Here is a 19,457-nt window from a genome sequence, read left to right on the forward strand (position 1 = left end):
TTACATGACGTAGAGGCATACAATAGACGGATGGGACAAATAGAAAATGCACGTTAGCTCATCACGGCAATGCATATACATGCAAAGTGCAAATTGCGTTTCAAGAACAATACCAAAGGCAAAGTCACTACTTTAGTCCTTTTCTAGCACACAATTTTTGAACAATTAGTATTAAGATAGAAGTGATCCTATTTAGACTTGGGATTTACTCTTTTTTTTTTTTTTTTGTGAGTTGATACCCAATACGAGTAGTATTTCCTTGGGGCCACTCACAAGGGTGCACCCTCACTTAACCCGTGCGTGTGACATGCGGGCATTGCATATGCCTAGGGGAGGGACTCATATGCCTTGCCTCCTCCAGTCCCCCTAGTTGGATATAAGCTCAGACACCCCCATCATAAAAATAAAAACATCAAGCATAAAGTTTTCCTTTAATTTAAAATTTTCAAAGTTTCCTACCAAAATCAAACTTCACATAAATATATATATATATATATCAAGCGTTGTCAACTCGAGGGTCTACCAAATGACATTGGAGTCAAAAACCCAAGATAGTATTTCAAATTCTTGAAATCTCATTTTTTTTAAATAAATCCAACAAGAAAAACAAAAAACCTATGCATATCGATAATTGAAAATCCATTTAAAACTAAGAAATAAAGTAGAACCAAGTTCAAATACCAAAAATGACTACAACAACATTTTTTGCGATATGTATAGCAAAATTGGATATATGCTTGAAATTTTAAAAATGTGATAACCACTAGAAATGTAATGTTTATGCATTTGTGGGAAGATTATTCTTGTGATGGAATACTTCAATTCAGTATTCTATCCAACACCAAGCAATATTAACATGTATATTTTTTAAGTCTTCACAACCAGGGGGCAACATAACGGATATATGTCGTGAATCTGTCTATACATCCATTTTCGAGCAAAGACATGACTTTGTTTTGCGTAATTTTTTTTCTCTATATATGCTGTTATTATGTTGAAAGAAAATCTCTGATTAAAATGAAATCACTTTCCAAAAATATAATTTACTCTGTTTTCTAACGACACCAACTAATATTAACATGATGTGTCCTTAGGGCACACGTTAAAGTGCAATAAATACACTTTGGGAATTGGAATATGAAGGCATTTTGATAAAATAAATAAAATTTAAGGGCATTTTCAGTACAAAATCCAATATTCAATGTGTATTTATTGTACTTTAACATGTGCCCTTAGGGACAAGTTAGCAAGATCTCTTAACATGATAATGTTGAAAAAAAAAAAAAATGGAACAAATGCATTCAATGGGTATGACCTAACACGAATGCCATCGGACGTAAGGTCTTTGTCAAAACCTTCTCATTAGAAGGTGAACAGACCGATTTCTATGGTTGAAAAACTTGTTTGAAATATAGCTGACTTGAGTTTGAGCAAGTCATCCTAGTCTCAAAGGCAACTGATAAAATACTCTCTCTCTCTCTACACCTCTCCACAAATAGGTGAGAAACAATATTCTTAAAACTAAATCGATGTTTGAATTGAAAATTTATCAAATTGGTCGGATATGAGTTCAATTTGGTTGGATTGATTTAAATTTATTAAAAATTCAAATTATATATATTATTTTTTAGGGTAAATTTTCAAATAATTACAAGTATTTTTGTTTATTCTGAAATCGTTACAAGTGTTATTAACAAAGCTATGACTTAGTGTATATACTTTGAGAACAATTTGTCAATAATATGTGGTATTTATGGATAATTAGATATATAGTTGAGGACATTTCCTTATTTTTTTCCTTAAATTGCCTACATTTATTGTCAAAGGAAAATAACATTCACAAAAACCAAATTCACTCACCAAACCAATAGTGTCATAAAATTTGGTCCAACCCAATCAGCCCATCTATTCAATCACGAAAACCGATTATTCACTCACCAAATTGATTATGTTACAAAATTGATCAAACCTCATCGAACTATCGATTTGGCCCATTTAATAAAACACCGATCCAAAATGGCTGGTAGCCCAATACAATTAGATTACTTCGGTTTGGACTTTGGAGTGGGTTTTGCTAGGCCCAATTGAAATAACCACTTTAAAATGACACCTAATATTGGAACAAAACATCAATCATTACCCGCCATTTATTATTTTAAAACAATTTCACAAAATTCTAATTCAACGGCTGAGATCACTCCTCAGATGTGATCCCCACCAAGCACATGATAACTGTGAGCACGCATTCATGATTTTTTATCCCAAAAGTCAAAAAAAAAAAAAAAAAATCCTACTAAATCCTGCAACTCACACCCATCAATGAAAGTGAAACAAAATGGCAAAACCAACACACCAATCTCCCACTCCAAACCCTCTAAGCAAAACCCTAGTAAGGGTGTTGCTCATCACCCTCCTTTGCTCTATAACCTACATTTTGGGCTCTTACAACAACTCAAATTCAATCTCTCAATCCCATTTCCAAGACCCTGATTGTCCTCAACTCAACCTCTCAACCCACACAACAACCCCTTCATCAACCCTAAATTTTGAACCCCACCACAGAATTTCTCTACCTCCAGACCCCTCTGTTCATCTTCAATTCTTCCAATTCTGTGCTAAGAACTTCACAGATTACTGCCCATGTCAAGACCCATCGAAAGACTATCAATTTGATGCTGCAAAGAAGTTCCACCTAGAGCGGCGTTGCCCGGAGAAGGAAAATGTGACTCGATGTTTGGTTCCTAGGCCGGTTGGGTACCGGACACCGTTTCAGTGGCCAGAGAGTAGAAAATTTGCTTGGTTTAACAATGTACCTTATAAGAAGCTGACTATTTACAAGAAATCTCAGAATTGGGTTCGGTTGGAAGGCGATCGTTTGGTTTTTCCTGGTGGTGGGACGTCTTTTCCAAAGGGTGCGAAGGACTACATCGATCTGATCAGATGGGCCGTACCGTTGAAGTCGGGGAATGTGAGGACAGTTCTTGATGTGGGCTGTGGGGTGAGTCAATGTGAAAGTTCCTGCATTTTATTTCTCTTGTTTTATTAATTGTGTTTTATTGTTCATCACATGAGTAAGAATGAAAACTAGCTGTTAAATAGTATCTGTTTATGTTAGTGTTTTTATCTCAATTTTGTCATTTTTATTGCTTAATGTAGGATGGAGTAAGAGATAAAACTTCAATCTCCATTGAAGCCGAGATTTCTTAGGGACATAGGGAAACCTCCTATAGGGTGCTATTTTAAGCAAATTGAAAAGTTCACAAAGGAACTAAAGAAACTCTAAGGGCCAATCATATTCAGTAATCGAAGGTCTTTCCTTATATGCTCGCATAACATTTATTTATAGTAAACAAAACACTAAACCTAAGTTAATACCTAATAAACAAATCCTAACCATTTATCTAATATACTAAAAAGTTTTTTTTTTTTTTTTTAATAGTTGCTTAAATATACATAATTTTCTTCACTTCTAGTATACCAATACTTCCAACTTAGTTTTGACATTCAAAACCATCATAACATCTATTAAAGTCATTAAGTATATGCCTAGTCTTATAACAATCTTTCCAACTCATTTAACGGCTTCCCAATTGGATATTTGAGTTAAAAGTTAGGGTAAAATATTTTAATATTTATGAAAAAGCAACTATTTTTTCAAAAATTACCAAAAATGAATTAAGTCACTGGACAGTCCAGTGTTTTAGTAACTCGTTGGACTGTCCAACGTTTTAATGTGTTAAATTACATTGTTTTACCAAAAATGCCCTGAGGATGATTAAAACGCTGGACTGTCCAGCGTTTTAATCTTGCTTTTAATTCCTTAGCAATTTTGCCTCCATTTAAAACATTGGACAGTCCATCAAGTTACTAAAACACTGGACTATCTAACAACTCAATTCTTTTTTGATCATTTTTAAAAAGTTGGTGTGGCAGTAGAATCTCTCGTGTTTTCTTCATTCTCTAATGATCATGGAGATGGATAAATATGAAGGCTATTAGATGATTTACTCTCTTGTTTCTTTGCGGAGGTTAACTACTATCTTTGCTCGATTCAAGTTTGTGGTTCTTTGAGGATCCAATTGATGAAAGTCGATTTAACTTATGCTCTTGTGCTTTTCTCTTTGTTAGGGAATCTTAATGGTTGGTTCTTAATTTTACTTCTTCAGGTTGCTAGTTTCGGTGCCTCTCTATTGGACATTAACATCTTGACTATGTCAATTGCACCAAGAGACATACACATGGCTCAAGTACAATTTGCATTGGAACGGGGACTACCAGCCATGCTTGGAGTACTAAGCATTTATAGGCTACCATACCCATCAAGATCCTTCGATATGGCTCACTGTTCACGCTGCCTAGTTCCATGGACTAATTATGGTACTCAAACCTGAATTCTATATTACAATGTGTGGCATAAAGAGAATTCTGATTTATGGTTTATGTTAACCGATGACTAGATGGACTGTATCTGATGGAAATTGATCGGGTTTTACGTCCTGGTGGCTATTGGGTCTTGTCTGGGCCACCCATCAGTTGGAAAAGCGGCTACAAGGGATGGCAGAGAGAAGCTAAGGACTTGAAAGAAGAACAAGACACTTTGGAAGATCTTGCAAGGCGACTGTGCTGGAAGAAGATAGCAGAGCGGGGCCCGATTGCAGTATGGAGAAAGCCAAGTAATCATGTTCAGTGCATCCAAAAATCAAAGACATGGAAATATCCCCGTTTCTGTGATGAAGCCGATCCTGATGCGGGTTGGTGAGTGTTACTCAACCCATTCTCCCAAAATAGCTTTTGTTTCATCTTTTCCTCTATCAATGTGTCTGAACAGAACTTCTGAGTGTTCTTCAAAATACTTCTGTGAACATTTGTCAACATGAAGAATCTTAAGTTTCTGTTCTTTTTTCCAAAAAGTCATGTAATATGTTGTATGGAAAATTCCGTGCTCAAGCTTCATGGTTGCTTTGGAAGAATCAAATAGAGATATTCTATTGCCACACCAACTCTTTACTAAGAGCACCCCAATTTATATGATATTAGTGGGGTACTCTTAGTAAAAGTTGGTGTGCAATATAATCTGTCAATCAATATTGTCCACCTTTTTTCATACAAACTGAGAAGAAACTGAATTAGTTACAATAGTCTATATATATTGCCCAATTCTTATTTAACTGATTTGAGGGTTCATCTTTATTAATTTAGTTTTCTGAACCTTAAGCTTTCTGCCTTCAAATCTTAAGTTCATTCTATTTTTGAGACTGCATTGTGGTGCCCTTTCTTCAAGAGAGGTGACATGATACTATTTATATATCATATAATCATAATCCTCTGATGTCTACCCGACTGAGGAGTTAAACCCAATTGGCTGATCCTAGCTACTTAATAAACGACTTTTCTTCCACACCATTTCTCTTTTTCTTTCTTGGATTACCCCATAGAATGCAATTGATTGGATGGCGAGGATGCACCATTTCTCTTTTTCTTTCTTGGATTACCCTATAGAATGCAATTGATTGGATGGCGAGGATCATCAAATGTAGTTTATTTTCAAGATATGGGATCTTGTTGATATCAAAGTGTCAAATGTATGGTAGAGGAAAGTAGAATTATTCAGTTAATTGGGAATATATGTATTTCCATCATCTGCAATTTAAGTTCTCATGTTTCTTCTACCTTGTTAATTTACTCCGATAGAAGCTCTCATACAGGTACAAGAAAATGGTGCCATGCATTACTCCTCTACCGAAAGTAAGAGATATGAAAGATACATCTGGAGGTGCTCTCGAGAAATGGCCTAAAAGGTTGAATGCTGCTCCACCAAGGATTAGAAGTGGGATCAATAAAGAAATTAGTGTTAAAGCTTTTTATCAAGATAATCAACTATGGAATAGGAGAGTTTCTCACTACAGGAAAATTCTCGAATCTCTTTCCACGGGTAAATATAGAAACATTATGGACATGAATGCGGGCTTAGGTGGTTTCGCAGCTGCACTGTTCAAGTACCCAGTTTGGGTTATGAATGTGGTTCCTTTTGATGCAAACAATACTCTTGGTTTCATCTACGACCGTGGGCTCATTGGAACTTACATGAACTGGTTAGTCTTACTAGAATTTTTTTTTTTTTTTGGGTTTTTCCTCTTTAATGGAAGGTTAGATTGGGGTCCAGCCTATCACATTAAAGTTGACACATGGTTCAACCAATTTAAACTTTTTTGCAATCCAATGCTGATTTTTTTTCTTATTTGTTGTTTTTTGTTTGAATGTAATGGGATTGACATTATAACAATGTTTACTTGCAGGTGTGAGGCCTTCTCAACATACCCTCGCACGTATGATTTGATACATGCAGATGGGATATTCAGCATGTACATGGGCAAGTAAGCTTTCTAGTTTGTTCTCTTTTCCTAAGAAATCATATAATCCTCAGCTTTTAATAGAGGATGGTACATTGTAATAAAATGCATGAGTTGCTCCTTATCAATATTTAGTTGTGTCCCAGCATATATATTGTAGATCTGAATTTGACAATTAGGATGTGACTACCATCAATTATAATTGGATTAGGTTCGGGATAGCTGTCTTAACATTTTTACATTTAAAATCATGCTTATGTTCTATTTTTCCAAAAAAAGAAAAAGAAACAATAAATAAAACATGCAACTTGGTCGCGTTTCATTCCTATTAGCTGAGTTTTTGAATTGATTCCCTAAGTTTTTTAATCGACTCGGTAAATCAACTCCTTTTTAATTGTATACCGAGTTACTCCAAATTCATCGTTGTGTGATCTCTATTGCAGGTGTGACATTCTCGACATTCTTTTTGAGATGCATCGTATTCTTCGTCCCAAAGGGACCATTATAATAAGAGACCACATTGACGCTATTGTAAAAATAAAGGGAATTGCTGCCAAGATGAGATGGAATGGCAAGATCCAACATAGTGAGCGTGGGCATTCCCATCCTGAAAAATTATTCATTGTCGACAATTCTGAATAGATGAACCATGCAAGCAATGACGTGTTCCGCCACCTAGATGTGAACAATGAATTGTTGATAACTATATAATACCGGGCAAGACCAGTTTCAGCTTATGAAGTAAGATCCAAGAAAGCTTTGAATCCATACCATAGCATAGCCCAGCCTACGCAATATATGTTCCCAAGCATAAATCTTTGATGGAAATCGGTCGCCACTTCTTCTTCCTTTGCTTTTCTGCCACCTTTTGTTGCAGTGCAGATTGAATGTATCATTTGTGTCTTGGGTTCCTGCCCAATTTGGATTACATCTGTTATGGACCGGACCTTGTGATTTGCACAGTCCGTAAATTGACGTTTGTGGTATTTTTGAACTACCTACTATTGATTCATCCACATTTAACTGATTCAGCTTGAGTTGTCCAAATAAGATGTAGTAGTAAATGACTTGTCCATATTCTTTCCTTTGACCAAGGTTATCCAGGAAAGTTTAAGGAGAACGTGGGTGAATGTTTTTTTGTTTGTTTATCCACTCCTCGATATACGTATTGCAGAATGGTTTGATCTATCATTTTTCTCAAGTGAATCTGATTGGTCCAGTTCTTCTTCTCTGGTGAAATGATTCAGTTCAAATCTTCTTCTCATGTGAAAGGTTAAGTATCGTCTTCTGCAACGAGCTGGGACACCGGTATGGTATCTACACTCTGACGATCAAGTTAGTACAAGGGCCACCAAGTTAAAAGAATAATAAGTTGTAAGAAAAAGAGAGAAGGAGAGAGATTATGAAGTATAAACCTAAATAAAAAAGTGTTGAGTTCGACAATAAATAAAAAGAAAATACTGAAATGACACAAAGTATATATAGTGATTCTCACAAGTCTGACGTGGGATGTGCACATAACTATAAATGTGTTTCCTTGTGATACAAGTAAAATTCATCTACGATTCTGTATGCATGTCCACGTCAAAATTGTGAGAATCACAGTAAATCCTGTGTCACCGCAGCATGAATCTAGTGGTGAACTTGACAATAAATAAAAAAGCGGTGAGTTCGCCAATAATGAGGGACATTAAGGCATATAAAGTTTATTAAATGTCTTATCAAGCTACTACACAAAATACTATTTAGAAATAAATCCCTCCGTCAGGGTCTTTTAAGTAACTCTAAAAAATTTACTAAACTGAACTATTAAGTTATGATGAAAAAGTTAGGATATCTTTAGTAATCCTCCCTAACAAAAATCTAGATAACGTCCAAGAGCTTTGCTTCTCAAAGTAGCAATCTCGAGTGTGCAAGAATAATTGATTGTCTCGACTCTTGAGTGCATGAGCCTCCTATCTCAAGAGAGAAAAAAAACATCCATCATATCTCAATTCTCAAGGGCTTAATAAGTAAAATTTGGGGTGCCAATAGTAGCTCTCAAAGAAAAATGCTCAACTGACTACGATGTTGAGCTGACATGGCAGTGTGAACATAGCTGAGGATTTCTTGTTTTACATCTCAAGGTTTGTTGCAAACTTATCAGTTCAGATACAACAACATCTGAATTCAAATTTAAATTTGATGGATGTTTTAAAACTCAGTCCAAATTTGAATTCAATTATCCTTTCGGATAATATCCGATTATTGTATCGTATAATTTGTGAAATCTGAATAGAATTCAAATAATTTATAATAAAAAAATACACAAATTTTCCTTATGCAACTGATTTTTCATTATTAAAACAAATAACCTAGATGAGACGTATTGAAGAAGACTAAGTTTTATTATATATTATATTATTTATATAAATAAAAAATAAAATATATTATTTATATATAAAAAATAAAAATATCTATTATATATTATTTTGAATCGGATATTATCGAATTCGAAATATTAATATCCAAATTCGTATTTGACAAAGATTTGAATATATAAAATTATCTGAATCAAATTTTTATTTATAATATCCGATATTTCAAATTCAAATTAGAATCGGATTTGAATTTTCGACCTTCCATACTTCGTAGAAAATAGAAATTCATTAAGAGAATGGAAGAGAAGAGAAGAAATACTTAATTTCTCTCCAAGAATATTTGGATTGACAAGAGAGTACTTGAGACAACTTTAAAATTTTAAAATATTTTAAAAGAGATTTAGAGGTAAAGTTGGAATTATAATATATTTAAAAATGATTTCTCTCCTCATCCCTCCACTTTTGAAGAGAAAAAAAAAACTTATTTCTCACCTTTTTTTTTTCTCTCCCCGATTCTTTTCTCTTCTCTCCCCCACTTAACAATCCAAACAAGAGAAAGGGAGAGAGTCTTTTATTTTCTCTTCTCTTCTCTTCTCTCCATTTCTCTCAATCCAAACACAGCGTAAAGGATTGCCTCGAAGAACCACGGCCTTGTTCATCATCTCCATCTCCATCATCATCATCATCACTGAGATCTTTGTGGAGATTTCTCGATTTATTTTTAGAAATATTTTACTTGTTGGTGGCGAAGAATCCATCGAAGGAGGAAAAACAAGGGTTTTCTTCTCTGTCGGAGCTACCTGTCTCTCGATTCCACTCTCTCCTCCTAATTTCCCTTCGGTTAGGGTTTTGAAGTATCTCTACGAATTTTGATCTACTCCAGTTCTTGATTCAATTCGTTCTGATATTCTCATAATTTGAGTTAATCTACTGTCTTTTGTCTCCACTAAACCCTAAAAAAACCCCCAATTTGTTCTACACAATCATGGATATCTCGAATCCCGTAAAACCATCAACCATGGAAGAAGAAGAAGAAGACGACTACGTCGAGTACATTCCCGTGAAGAAGCGAAGAGCAATGGAAGCCCACAAAATACTTCAACGAAAGGGAAAATCTTCAGCACTCGAAGACGATCTCGAAAGCTCGAAACATGCCGAAGTGAAGCCCAGTCTCCTCGTTAAGGCATCTCAGTTGAAGCGTGATCTACCCGAAGTCACTCCCGCCGAGCAAATCGTCCAGCAAGAGAAAGAAATGATCGAACACCTATCGGATCGCAAAACCCTAATGTCTGTCCGCGAGCTAGCTAAGGGAATTACATACAGTGATCCATTAAAGACTGGATGGAAACCTCCATTACCGATTCGACGGATGTCTTTGAAAGAATGCGAATCCATTAGGAAACAATGGCACATACTTGTAGATGGTGAATATGTCCCACCACCAATCAAGAATTTCAAGGACATGAGATTACCAGACCTAATTTTGAAGAAATTGAAAGCTAAAGGGATTGTTCAACCAACACCCATTCAAGTTCAAGGGCTTCCAGTGATTTTGTCGGGGCGGGACATGATTGGAATTGCATTTACGGGTTCGGGGAAGACATTGGTTTTCGTGTTGCCGTTGATTATGATGGCATTGCAGGAAGAAATTAGGATGCCAATTGTTCCAGGTGAAGGGCCATTTGGTTTAGTAATTTGCCCATCTAGAGAGCTTGCGAGGCAGACTTATGAAGTTGTTGAGGAGTTTTTGATCCCTTTGAAGGAATCTGGATATCCGGAGTTGAGGCCTTTGCTTTGCATTGGTGGTATCGATATGCGGTCGCAATTGGAGATTGTGAAGAAAGGTGTGCATATTGTTGTTGCCACGCCTGGGAGGTTGAAGGATATGCTCGCAAAGAAGAAGATGAATCTTGACAATTGCAGGTATTACCTCTAAATTCTACAATTTTTTATGCTTTATATCATTTGTTGCATTTTTTTTTTTTAATTCTGAGATGCCCATATTAGTAGTCTTTAGTATTCTCTGTTCTTAGTTTTATTGGGGAATAGTGTTCATTATAAAGCTACTTACTCTTGAAGTGTTCAGTCTATTTTCTCAACCATTTAAATTCTCAACTCCACTATTGGGTTTTAGCTGCATCATTCTCCTAGCAGACAATGAACTTTTCCTTAAGTTCTACCTTTGTATTGTTTATGACCATCCACTTGGTTAGCTTTAGATGTGGAGCGTTTCCAAATTCATGAACGAAGTCCACTTTGCTAGTACTGTTAGCCTTGGTGTCCCTTAGGGTTTACTTTTAGAGAGATTCATGAGTATCTATTGATTCAATGACATGGGAAGACTTCTTTTCAGTCTTCTGGTTGGTTTAACCTACTTCTCTTGGTAGGCATTGTATTCACTTGTGTCACTCAGTTATAAATATGCAAGATGAAGATTCTAATAAAGTGAATTGGAAGACCCAAAAGAATGTAGATTGAGTTGTTGAAAGTTGATCTGAACACACTTTATAGTGTAGTGTAAGACATGATTCTAGACAATTTAATGGAGGAACATGATTCATTTAGCTGACCCCAAATCTTTGGGACTGATGATAAAAATTAGACTGTTAGACAACAAATGTGTAATAAAAATTGCTTTATCACATTCTCACAAGTACATAGTTTTCCAAAGTGCAAGTCTTATAACTTTTTCTACTGCTTAATCTTCCAAAGCTCTGTTGTCAAGGGGCCTAGGCACTGATTCAACTCCTTCACCATCCAGTTGCCTGGGCATCACGTACTTGTACGGGATTTAAAAAGGGGTATTTCAATTAGTTTTTGGTAGTCTCTCATACAATACCTTGGTCTAGGGGGGTATGTCTTCAGTTTAAAATCTAGGGGGTATAATGCTAAATATTCACCAAAAAGTGAAAGGGTATGTCTAAAATATTTGATAGTGGGTATGTTGAAGATTCACCAAAATTCTAGGTGAGGGCATTATGCCCTAACCTTTCTGAACTGAGCCTAACAAAGAAAAGAATGGCACCTTTTCTCATCCCCTTGAGAACCTTTTCCTCTAAGAATAAAAAGAAGAAGAAACATGAAACATACAGCTGAAATGAGAGGAAAAACCTGGGCTTCCTAGATTCAATACTTATTTCTTAGGAGCAATGCTGGTTTTCTAGTGATGCATGTTTCTTGAAAATCCATGAGAGTATCCTTCCATTCGTTGATTTTTTGTTTGATAATTATAAATTTATTAAGAGAAGAGAAAAGCTAATATAACAAGCGGCTGAGATGACCAACCCCAAGAAAAGCTAAAAGTTACAAAAAGAGTTCCATCTAAAGACGAAGTCTTCAAAAAATACATCCTTAAACTCTGGACATAACTTGCACCAAAAATACATCAAACCCTAGACACTCAAAACCAAATCATGAACCGAAGAAGTCACCCCTTTAAAGATTCTCCTATTCCTTTCCAACCATAATCCCCAAGTTATAGCGAAAGGAAGAAACCTCCAAAAATTGTTTTCTTTCTCCCCATGAACAGAGCAATCCCAACTTTGGAATAAGGATAACATCGAATTTGTGAACACATTGAAAACTTTGAAAAGACCGAAGAAGTGGGACCAAATGGAATAAGATGATTGGCAATGCATCAAAATGTGGTCCACACTTTCACCATTCCAATTGCAGAGATAACAAGAGTCACAAATCCTCGATTGATTAAATGATCGAGGGTGGGTAACTTGTCAAGGGTAGCTAACCAAATGAAGAACCACACTTTTGAGGGTGTCTTCGAACCCCAAATGAATTTGAAGGGGAGTTGTAAGGAAAGATTGGTAGGAGTGATCATCCCATTGGCGAACGAACTAACAAAAAAAATTAAACCTTTAGTTCGAATCCACACCCTTGCATCATCTTCCGTAGTCTCCCACTAAGTATGATCAAGCTGAGTCGTTAGATCTTGAAGTTCCCAATTGTTGAAATCCCTCCTAAAACTCAGGTCTTAGGCAGGCTCGCTTCCCTCAAGATTCAAAAAAGCAGCATAGGGCAATCCTTTTTTCAAAGAAAGATTATAAATGCGAGGAAAATGAACACAAAGCGCTCATCCCCACACCACCAGTCCTCCCAAAATCTTACCTCAATCCCCCTTTCCCACTCTAAATCTCACCCACTTCCTGAACTCTGACCCCACCTTCATAATACCTTTCCACAAACAACACCCATACGAGAATTTATTCATTTGTTGATGTACCTCACATGTTATTTGAGGCTAGTAATCCTTTTTTGGGCTCTCCATCAAACATGCGGCTAAGATGAGAGGAAAGACAGCTTTTCTAGTGATTAGTTTAGATTTTCTAATGATCCATTTTATTTAGCCCAGTTATTCATTTGAAGGAGGGCATATTTATCATTATTTTTTGCTATTTTTTTTCTTTTCCTTCTCACTTTATTTTTACTTTTATTTTGAATGACCTTAACTATAGCATTGAATTTGAAACATTAATTGATTGTTGCTTCAAAAAAAAAAAAAAAGGAAGCTCTGCCAAGAGTATAGGGGGTGTACCTGCTAGGATCCACTTGGCACCTTTGATAACCTTGCTCCAAAGTGCAAGTCTCCTTCCTACCGTATCTACCACTGGATCCCACATTACCTTTAAAGCCTAATCTTAGCTTGACCCTATATTCTCACAGTAACCCATGCCCTCACGATGTTGGCAACATCATGGATCCTCGTCTGCTTTGTTGCTACTTATGCTTGTCTTGGCCCATGTCTGTCACACACCATCCTTCATGTATTTAATGTCCGGAGATGTGGACATCAAACCTCGTGGATCCTTGTCTGCTTTGTTGTTACTTATGCTTGTCTTGCACCATGTCTGTCACACACCATCCTTCATGCATTTAATGTCCAGAGATGTGGACATCATACAAGTACTTGCTTTCAAGTATTCTAATTTCACAATGGCATGCATACCTCATTTATAAACAGCTGCTTCACTCATGATTTTATATTACTGATTATATTGTTACATTCCTTGAACTAAAGGCCTGCAAAGTCTTTTACCTACTAATGTCACTCGTATTACATTGACCTTGTCTGACTATATTCAATCTCATAAACGGATTCTCTCCTTACCAGGATAATGTTTGAGAATGGAGACCCTTTTCTTTGAACATGGTTCAATCTCTCTTTTATTAACACCTTTCTTTTGCAGCTACTTGACACTAGATGAAGCAGATAGGCTTGTTGATCTGGGCTTTGAGGATGATATTAGGGAAGTCTTTGACCATTTTAAAGCTCAGAGACAAACTCTTCTATTCTCTGCCACAATGCCGACAAAGATCCAGAACTTTGCAAGAAGTGCTTTAGTAAAACCTGTGACTGTCAATGTGGGACGGGCTGGAGCTGCTAATCTAGATGTTATACAAGAAGTTGAGTATGTGAAGCAAGAAGCGAAGATCGTCTACCTTCTCGAGTGCCTACAGAAGACTCCACCTCCTGTCCTCATATTCTGTGAGAACAAAGCTGATGTGGATGATATCCACGAATATCTTCTGCTGAAAGGAGTAGAAGCAGTGGCCATACATGGAGGGAAGGATCAAGAAGAGAGAGAATATGCCATTTCATCATTCAAAGCAGGGAAAAAGGATGTCTTGGTCGCAACCGACGTTGCCTCAAAAGGGCTTGATTTTCCTGATATTCAACATGTTATCAACTATGACATGCCTGCAGAAATTGAGAACTACGTCCATAGAATTGGACGAACTGGAAGGTGTGGGAAAACGGGAATTGCGACAACTTTTATAAATAAAAACCAAAGTGAGACCACACTTCTTGATCTGAAGCATCTCTTGCAAGAGGCAAAGCAGAGGATCCCTCCTGTACTTGCGGAACTCAATGATCCGATGGATGATGTGGATGACATCACTAATGCAAGTGGGGTGAAGGGTTGTGCTTATTGTGGTGGTCTTGGGCATCGTATCCGTGACTGCCCCAAGCTGGAGCACCAGAAGAGTATGGCGATTGCCAGTTCAAGAAGAGACTATTTTGGGTCGGGAGGTTATCGAGGGGAAATATGATCTATCTTTTTTTTGTTTTCTTATCTATAGCTTCTTTGTTTACACTGTTTTGTGCAAATGAGATGGCAATCTCTTAATTGGAATTTAAATCCGTATGAGATGGTAGTGTTGTAGATTAATCTGTGACAAACACTGTTAGCAAATTTGTTTCATATATGCATACTATATTATTATGTGATTCAATGGAAAATGTCACTCTGATACATAAAATTACAGAATGATCAATCTCTTTTAATTTCTCAGCTTTTGCTTTTTTGTCTTGTTTTATTTTTGCTATTAGTGTCAAACGCAGATTATGCTTGAGCTTCCTCATACTGTAATTTGTTCATGTCACGATAATTCTGAGGAAAAATAAGGGCCACTTGCCTGCGGGGCTGTTTCCCTAGCCTATACAGAAGTTGTTATTGGCCAGCCAAAGGTTGGTTTGAGTATTCAGAGGTGGCAGGGGCCGTGGTTCATCTCCGGTAGGATGTTGGGGATGAAGGAATGGGTGCTAAGTATTGAATTAGCTAACTTGAGTCTTCGGCTATACCTGTATGGCTTAAGATCTACAATCTCCCGAGCCAGTTTGGAACCTAGACACAATCAGTTTCATTGCGAGTAGGATTGGAAAGCCTCTGTTTATGTATAGTTTAACAGAAGGACAGCTTATAAAGAACTATGCTAGGATTTGTGTTGAGATAGAAGCAGAAGGTGATCCACCTAAGAGTCTCAAACTAAGTGTGAAGGAGGGTAAAATGGCAGAGCTGGAGATTGAGTACGACTGGCTGCACCTCGGATGGGATGCTCAATCTGTTACACCTTTGGGCACTCTGAACTTAGCTGCCCCGAGGAACCCACCCTGGCACAAATAAGACAAATGAGGAGGGAGGAAGACACAAGGAGGAAACAGAAGGCCATAGGGAAGGGAACAACCAGGGGTGGCAGGATGTGGGTGGGAGGAACGGGCATACAGGGAAGCATCCACAGAAGGCTACCATTCCCCCCACAGACAGTCACGCTGCTCGAGACTCTCAAGTAACACATGTTACATCTCTTGGAACTAAGGAGAAGGCCACTACTCAACTGGGTGATCAAGCTGGAATGGAGTGGGATGGTGACCAAGAGGGAAGGATTGAGACAGAAAAAGGGGAGCCCAGTAGGGCCAACGAAGACCTCCAAGACCACCAGGGAACCACAAGCCAACACTTAGAAGGGGAAGGAGACACCAAAGGCAAGGGACATAGATCAACAAGAACCAGTAGCAAAAGCTAATGTGCAAGGAAACAACACCCGAACTTCTAACAGATTCCAAGTGTTAAATGAGGAGCATGACAACAGAAGTGTGGAGATAAGCAAATGGGGCACCAAGGACTATGACAACCTAAGGGCGGATGAAGTGGACATGAGAGATGAGAGGAAGCTCCCTAGCTTGGACCAGATCAAGCATAACCCCACAAAATCCAGAAGGAGCCTACTCTAGGAGGCAGCCAGGAAAAGAGGAAGGGCAAGATGGATTGGGGCACCCTTACCCTTTCTAAATGAATATAGCAGCTTGGAATACGAGAGGGCTGAACGACCCTCTGAAGCAGCAGGAGGTTAGATTGTTTGTGAGGAAGCATGGTTTTGTTGTTATGGGGATTGTTGAAACAAGGGTTAGAGAATAAATAAAGGCCACATTGCCAATATAATCTGGCCATGATGGAGGATGGATGACAATTACAGCCAGGCTCTGGCTGGGTTGGGACCCTGATCATTGTAGCCTGGATGTACTGCACAAAACCGATCAAACCATCATAGCCATTGGGGAAGCTGAGGATAGGAAAATGTTTATGGTTACTATGGTGTAGGCTCTAACAGAAGACTGGAAAGGACGAGACAATGGGAGGAGCTTGAGTGCATAGCAGGCTATGCCAACTATCCCTGGATTGTGATGGGAGACTTCAATGCTATGAGCTGTCAGAGAAAAGATAGGGGGGAGACCTGTTACTCAAGCGGATATAGAAGATATGGGTGAGTGTATCCAAAGAACTTGCCTCATAGACCTCAAGGCAGTGGGCTGTTAGTATACCTGGAGTTATAAGCAGCATGGGGGAAGCATCATGTCTAAAATAGATAGAGTCCTGATTAACATCAAGCTAACTTTCTGACTAGTGGAATTTCTGACCATAGTCAGATGATTGTCAACATGGGGCTGAACAACATAATACCGAGAGACCCTTCAATTTCTTCAACCATTGGATCAACTAGCAAGGTTTCTTGCCATTGGTGAAGAGTTTGGGAGGACCATGCTAGGGGCAAACAAATGTATCAGTTGGTGCTCAAGCAGAAGAGGATCAAAGAAGTTCTCAGAGAGTAAGTAGAGCAAGGCCAACTTTGGAGGTGATGAGAAGGTCATCACTCTGGGGAAAGACTTGGAAGCTGTCTGGGGGTTTTCACTTTGGAGGTGTCCAGCAAGCCCTACAGATTGCTCTCTGGGGGTTTTCTCATTGCTCATCAAAGTTTAGGACATTTTATCTAAAAAATTCCATAAGTTTATGACAATGGCAAAAAAGTCACTTTTTTTTTTTAATACTCAAAAAAATTCCATTTGCTAAGTAACTCGTGTTTTTTTTTTTTTATATACAAAAATACCCTTCACTTCATCTTTTCATTAAATCTTTTATAAATTACAACTTCCTCCTCCATTTTCAGATTTTTCAAAGGAGAGAACTCTCCATTCTAGCTCCAAAAATCAACCAAATAGCAATTGGAATCATAAAAAAGGATCCGTTGTGAGGAACAATCAACATCTTGTTGATCTCGGTGGATCTCATGTTCCATCCATGATCTATTGGACATTTTCATCAAATGTTATCCCTCTCTTCTTTCTTTATTTCATTTCTTTTAAAATCATTTGTATTATAATGTATAATTTTATCCTCATAGTTATACAAATGGAAAATGAAAAATGAAAGTGGAAAATGGTAGTAAAAAATCGGAATAATTTTGCAAATTCTTTAGGTCATAGATCATAAATATTTTGCAGTGTTGAGGTTCCACATTGGAATATGATAGAGCTATAGTCGAACTTATACTTTATATATAATAGTCGAGGTTTGATGCTACAAAAGTTTTATTTAACATTTTGTTATAAATTTATTGTCTAACCTCTGCAATACTATTATAGTCGATCCTCTGTTTAATATACAATCATTGAGGTTCAACGATTCAAACAACTTTTATTTACAAAAGAAACGTTATGTTAGTCATTGTCGAGGTTCAATGATAGGTAATGTTGAATCTCGACGATAGTAATGTTATATTCTAATGTTGAGTCTCAACATAGCAATTTTTTTATGATCCATGCCCTAAAAAATTCGTAAAATCATTCAGATTTTTGTTATCATTTTCTATTTTCATTTATATAACAAAGAGGACAAAATTATACAAGGGGTTTTAAAAGAAATGAAAGAGAGAGAGAGAAGGGGGATAACATTTGATGGAAATGTCTAATAGATCATGGATGGAACACGAGATCCACCAAGATCAATAAGATGTTGATTATTCCTCACTACTGGATCATTTTTTATGATTCCAATAGCTATTTGGTGGATTTTGGAGTGAGAACGAGAGTTCTCTCAATTGAAAAATCTAAAAATGGAGGAGAGAGGAAGTTGTAATTTTTTTTTTTAGAAAATTAAAGGGGGTTAGCTAGACCCCAATCAAAAAAAAAAAAAAAAAGAAAATTACAATCTGTCATATTTATGCCCAGAGGCATCCTTACAAACAATGTCACTAAGACAACTTGGGCGATCCTTATGCTCAAAAAGAATTCTGCCCTTAGTGGGAAGGAAAGAGGCGTAAGAAATCCGTTGATTGATTGCATTCTCTAATGCAGAAATTGAAATTAATTTGTTGGAATAGTGAATCTCTAGCTCTTATGGCTTTGACCAACCTCTCTTCCCTCCATGGAGGTATGCACTTCACCTTGATGCACTCAATAATCACCTTAGAATCTGCTATAAAATAAGGGCATTTTTGTATATAAAAAAAAAAAAAAAGAGTAACTGTAGCAAATGAAATGTTTCTGAGTATTAAAAATAAAGTGTCCCTTTTTTTTTGCCATTGTCATAAACTTATGGATTTTTTTGATAAATGCCCTAAAGTTTAACGTTGAAACTTAAAAGAAGAAAGTCGTGACAAAGTGATGCGGTAATCGTATGCGATTGATGTGGAAAGCGCACAGAATCATAGATCTTTTTTCCTTGTGTATCCTAAAGAAAAAGATCTACAGTATTGTGTGTTTGCCACATCAACTACGCATAGACCATGTACGATTCACTGCGTCGCTTTATCATTGCAAAAAAAAAAAGAATGATATTTTGAGCACTCAACAAATTTATATAGATTTTTAAAGAGTAACACCAAGCATTCCCCCACTCGCAAAAAGTCATAAAATATCATCAAAGTAAAGTTTTGCACTAAAAAAATTTCAAAAAAATAAAATATTTATTAAAAATAAAATTTCAGAAATTTGTTAAAAAAAACAAATTATGACAATAAAAAAAATGTGATATTAAATAAATCTAAAAATTATTAAAAATAATAAATGTTTATGAAAAAAATTAAGCAAATTGTAATACTAAAAAAATAAAAAAATAATATTATTTATAAAAAATAATTAAATTTGTTAAAAGTAAATTATAAAAATAAAAAAATA

The 19,457-nt window shown here is 36.7% G+C and overlaps 2 protein-coding genes across 2 annotated transcripts; both read left to right on the forward strand.

Annotated features, from left to right (window-relative positions):
* Positions 1-2,276: 2,276 nt before the first annotated feature.
* On the forward strand, positions 2,277-7,381 carry LOC147389231 (S-adenosyl-L-methionine-dependent methyltransferases superfamily protein). Its single transcript, XM_086419281.1, has 6 exons — positions 2,277-2,998; positions 4,167-4,377; positions 4,458-4,755; positions 5,706-6,092; positions 6,297-6,374; positions 6,794-7,381. Exons 1-6 carry the CDS (start codon positions 2,336-2,338, stop codon positions 6,990-6,992), a joined length of 1,836 nt encoding a protein of 611 aa, XP_086275407.1. The 5' UTR covers positions 2,277-2,335; the 3' UTR covers positions 6,993-7,381.
* A 1,881-nt stretch (positions 7,382-9,262) lies between these two features.
* On the forward strand, positions 9,263-15,018 carry LOC147389232 (DEAD-box protein abstrakt). Its single transcript, XM_086418038.1, has 2 exons — positions 9,263-10,633; positions 13,912-15,018. The coding sequence occupies exons 1-2, from the start codon at positions 9,696-9,698 to the stop codon at positions 14,774-14,776; spliced, it is 1,803 nt and encodes a 600-aa protein (XP_086274164.1). The 5' UTR covers positions 9,263-9,695; the 3' UTR covers positions 14,777-15,018.
* The last annotated feature ends 4,439 nt before the right edge of the window (positions 15,019-19,457 follow it).

The sequence above is a fragment of the Akebia trifoliata genome, chromosome 12 (assembly GCF_017979445.1).
Source record: "Akebia trifoliata isolate Shusen 1 chromosome 12, ASM1797944v1, whole genome shotgun sequence".
Taxonomy (NCBI): domain Eukaryota; kingdom Viridiplantae; phylum Streptophyta; class Magnoliopsida; order Ranunculales; family Lardizabalaceae; genus Akebia; species Akebia trifoliata.

Excerpts from the sequence above, each read along its gene's own strand:
- LOC147389231 (XM_086419281.1), top strand. The coding sequence starts at position 2,336 with ATGGCAAAACCAACACACCAATCTCCCACTCCAAACCCTCTAAGCAAA. Across the intron at positions 4,756-5,705 it reads GCCGATCCTGATGCGGGTTG|GTACAAGAAAATGGTGCCAT; the intron begins GTGAGTGTTACT and ends GCTCTCATACAG. Across the intron at positions 6,375-6,793 it reads TTCAGCATGTACATGGGCAA|GTGTGACATTCTCGACATTC; the intron begins GTAAGCTTTCTA and ends TCTCTATTGCAG.
- LOC147389232 (XM_086418038.1), top strand. The coding sequence starts at position 9,696 with ATGGATATCTCGAATCCCGTAAAACCATCAACCATGGAAGAAGAAGAA. Across the intron at positions 10,634-13,911 it reads ATGAATCTTGACAATTGCAG|CTACTTGACACTAGATGAAG; the intron begins GTATTACCTCTA and ends TTTCTTTTGCAG.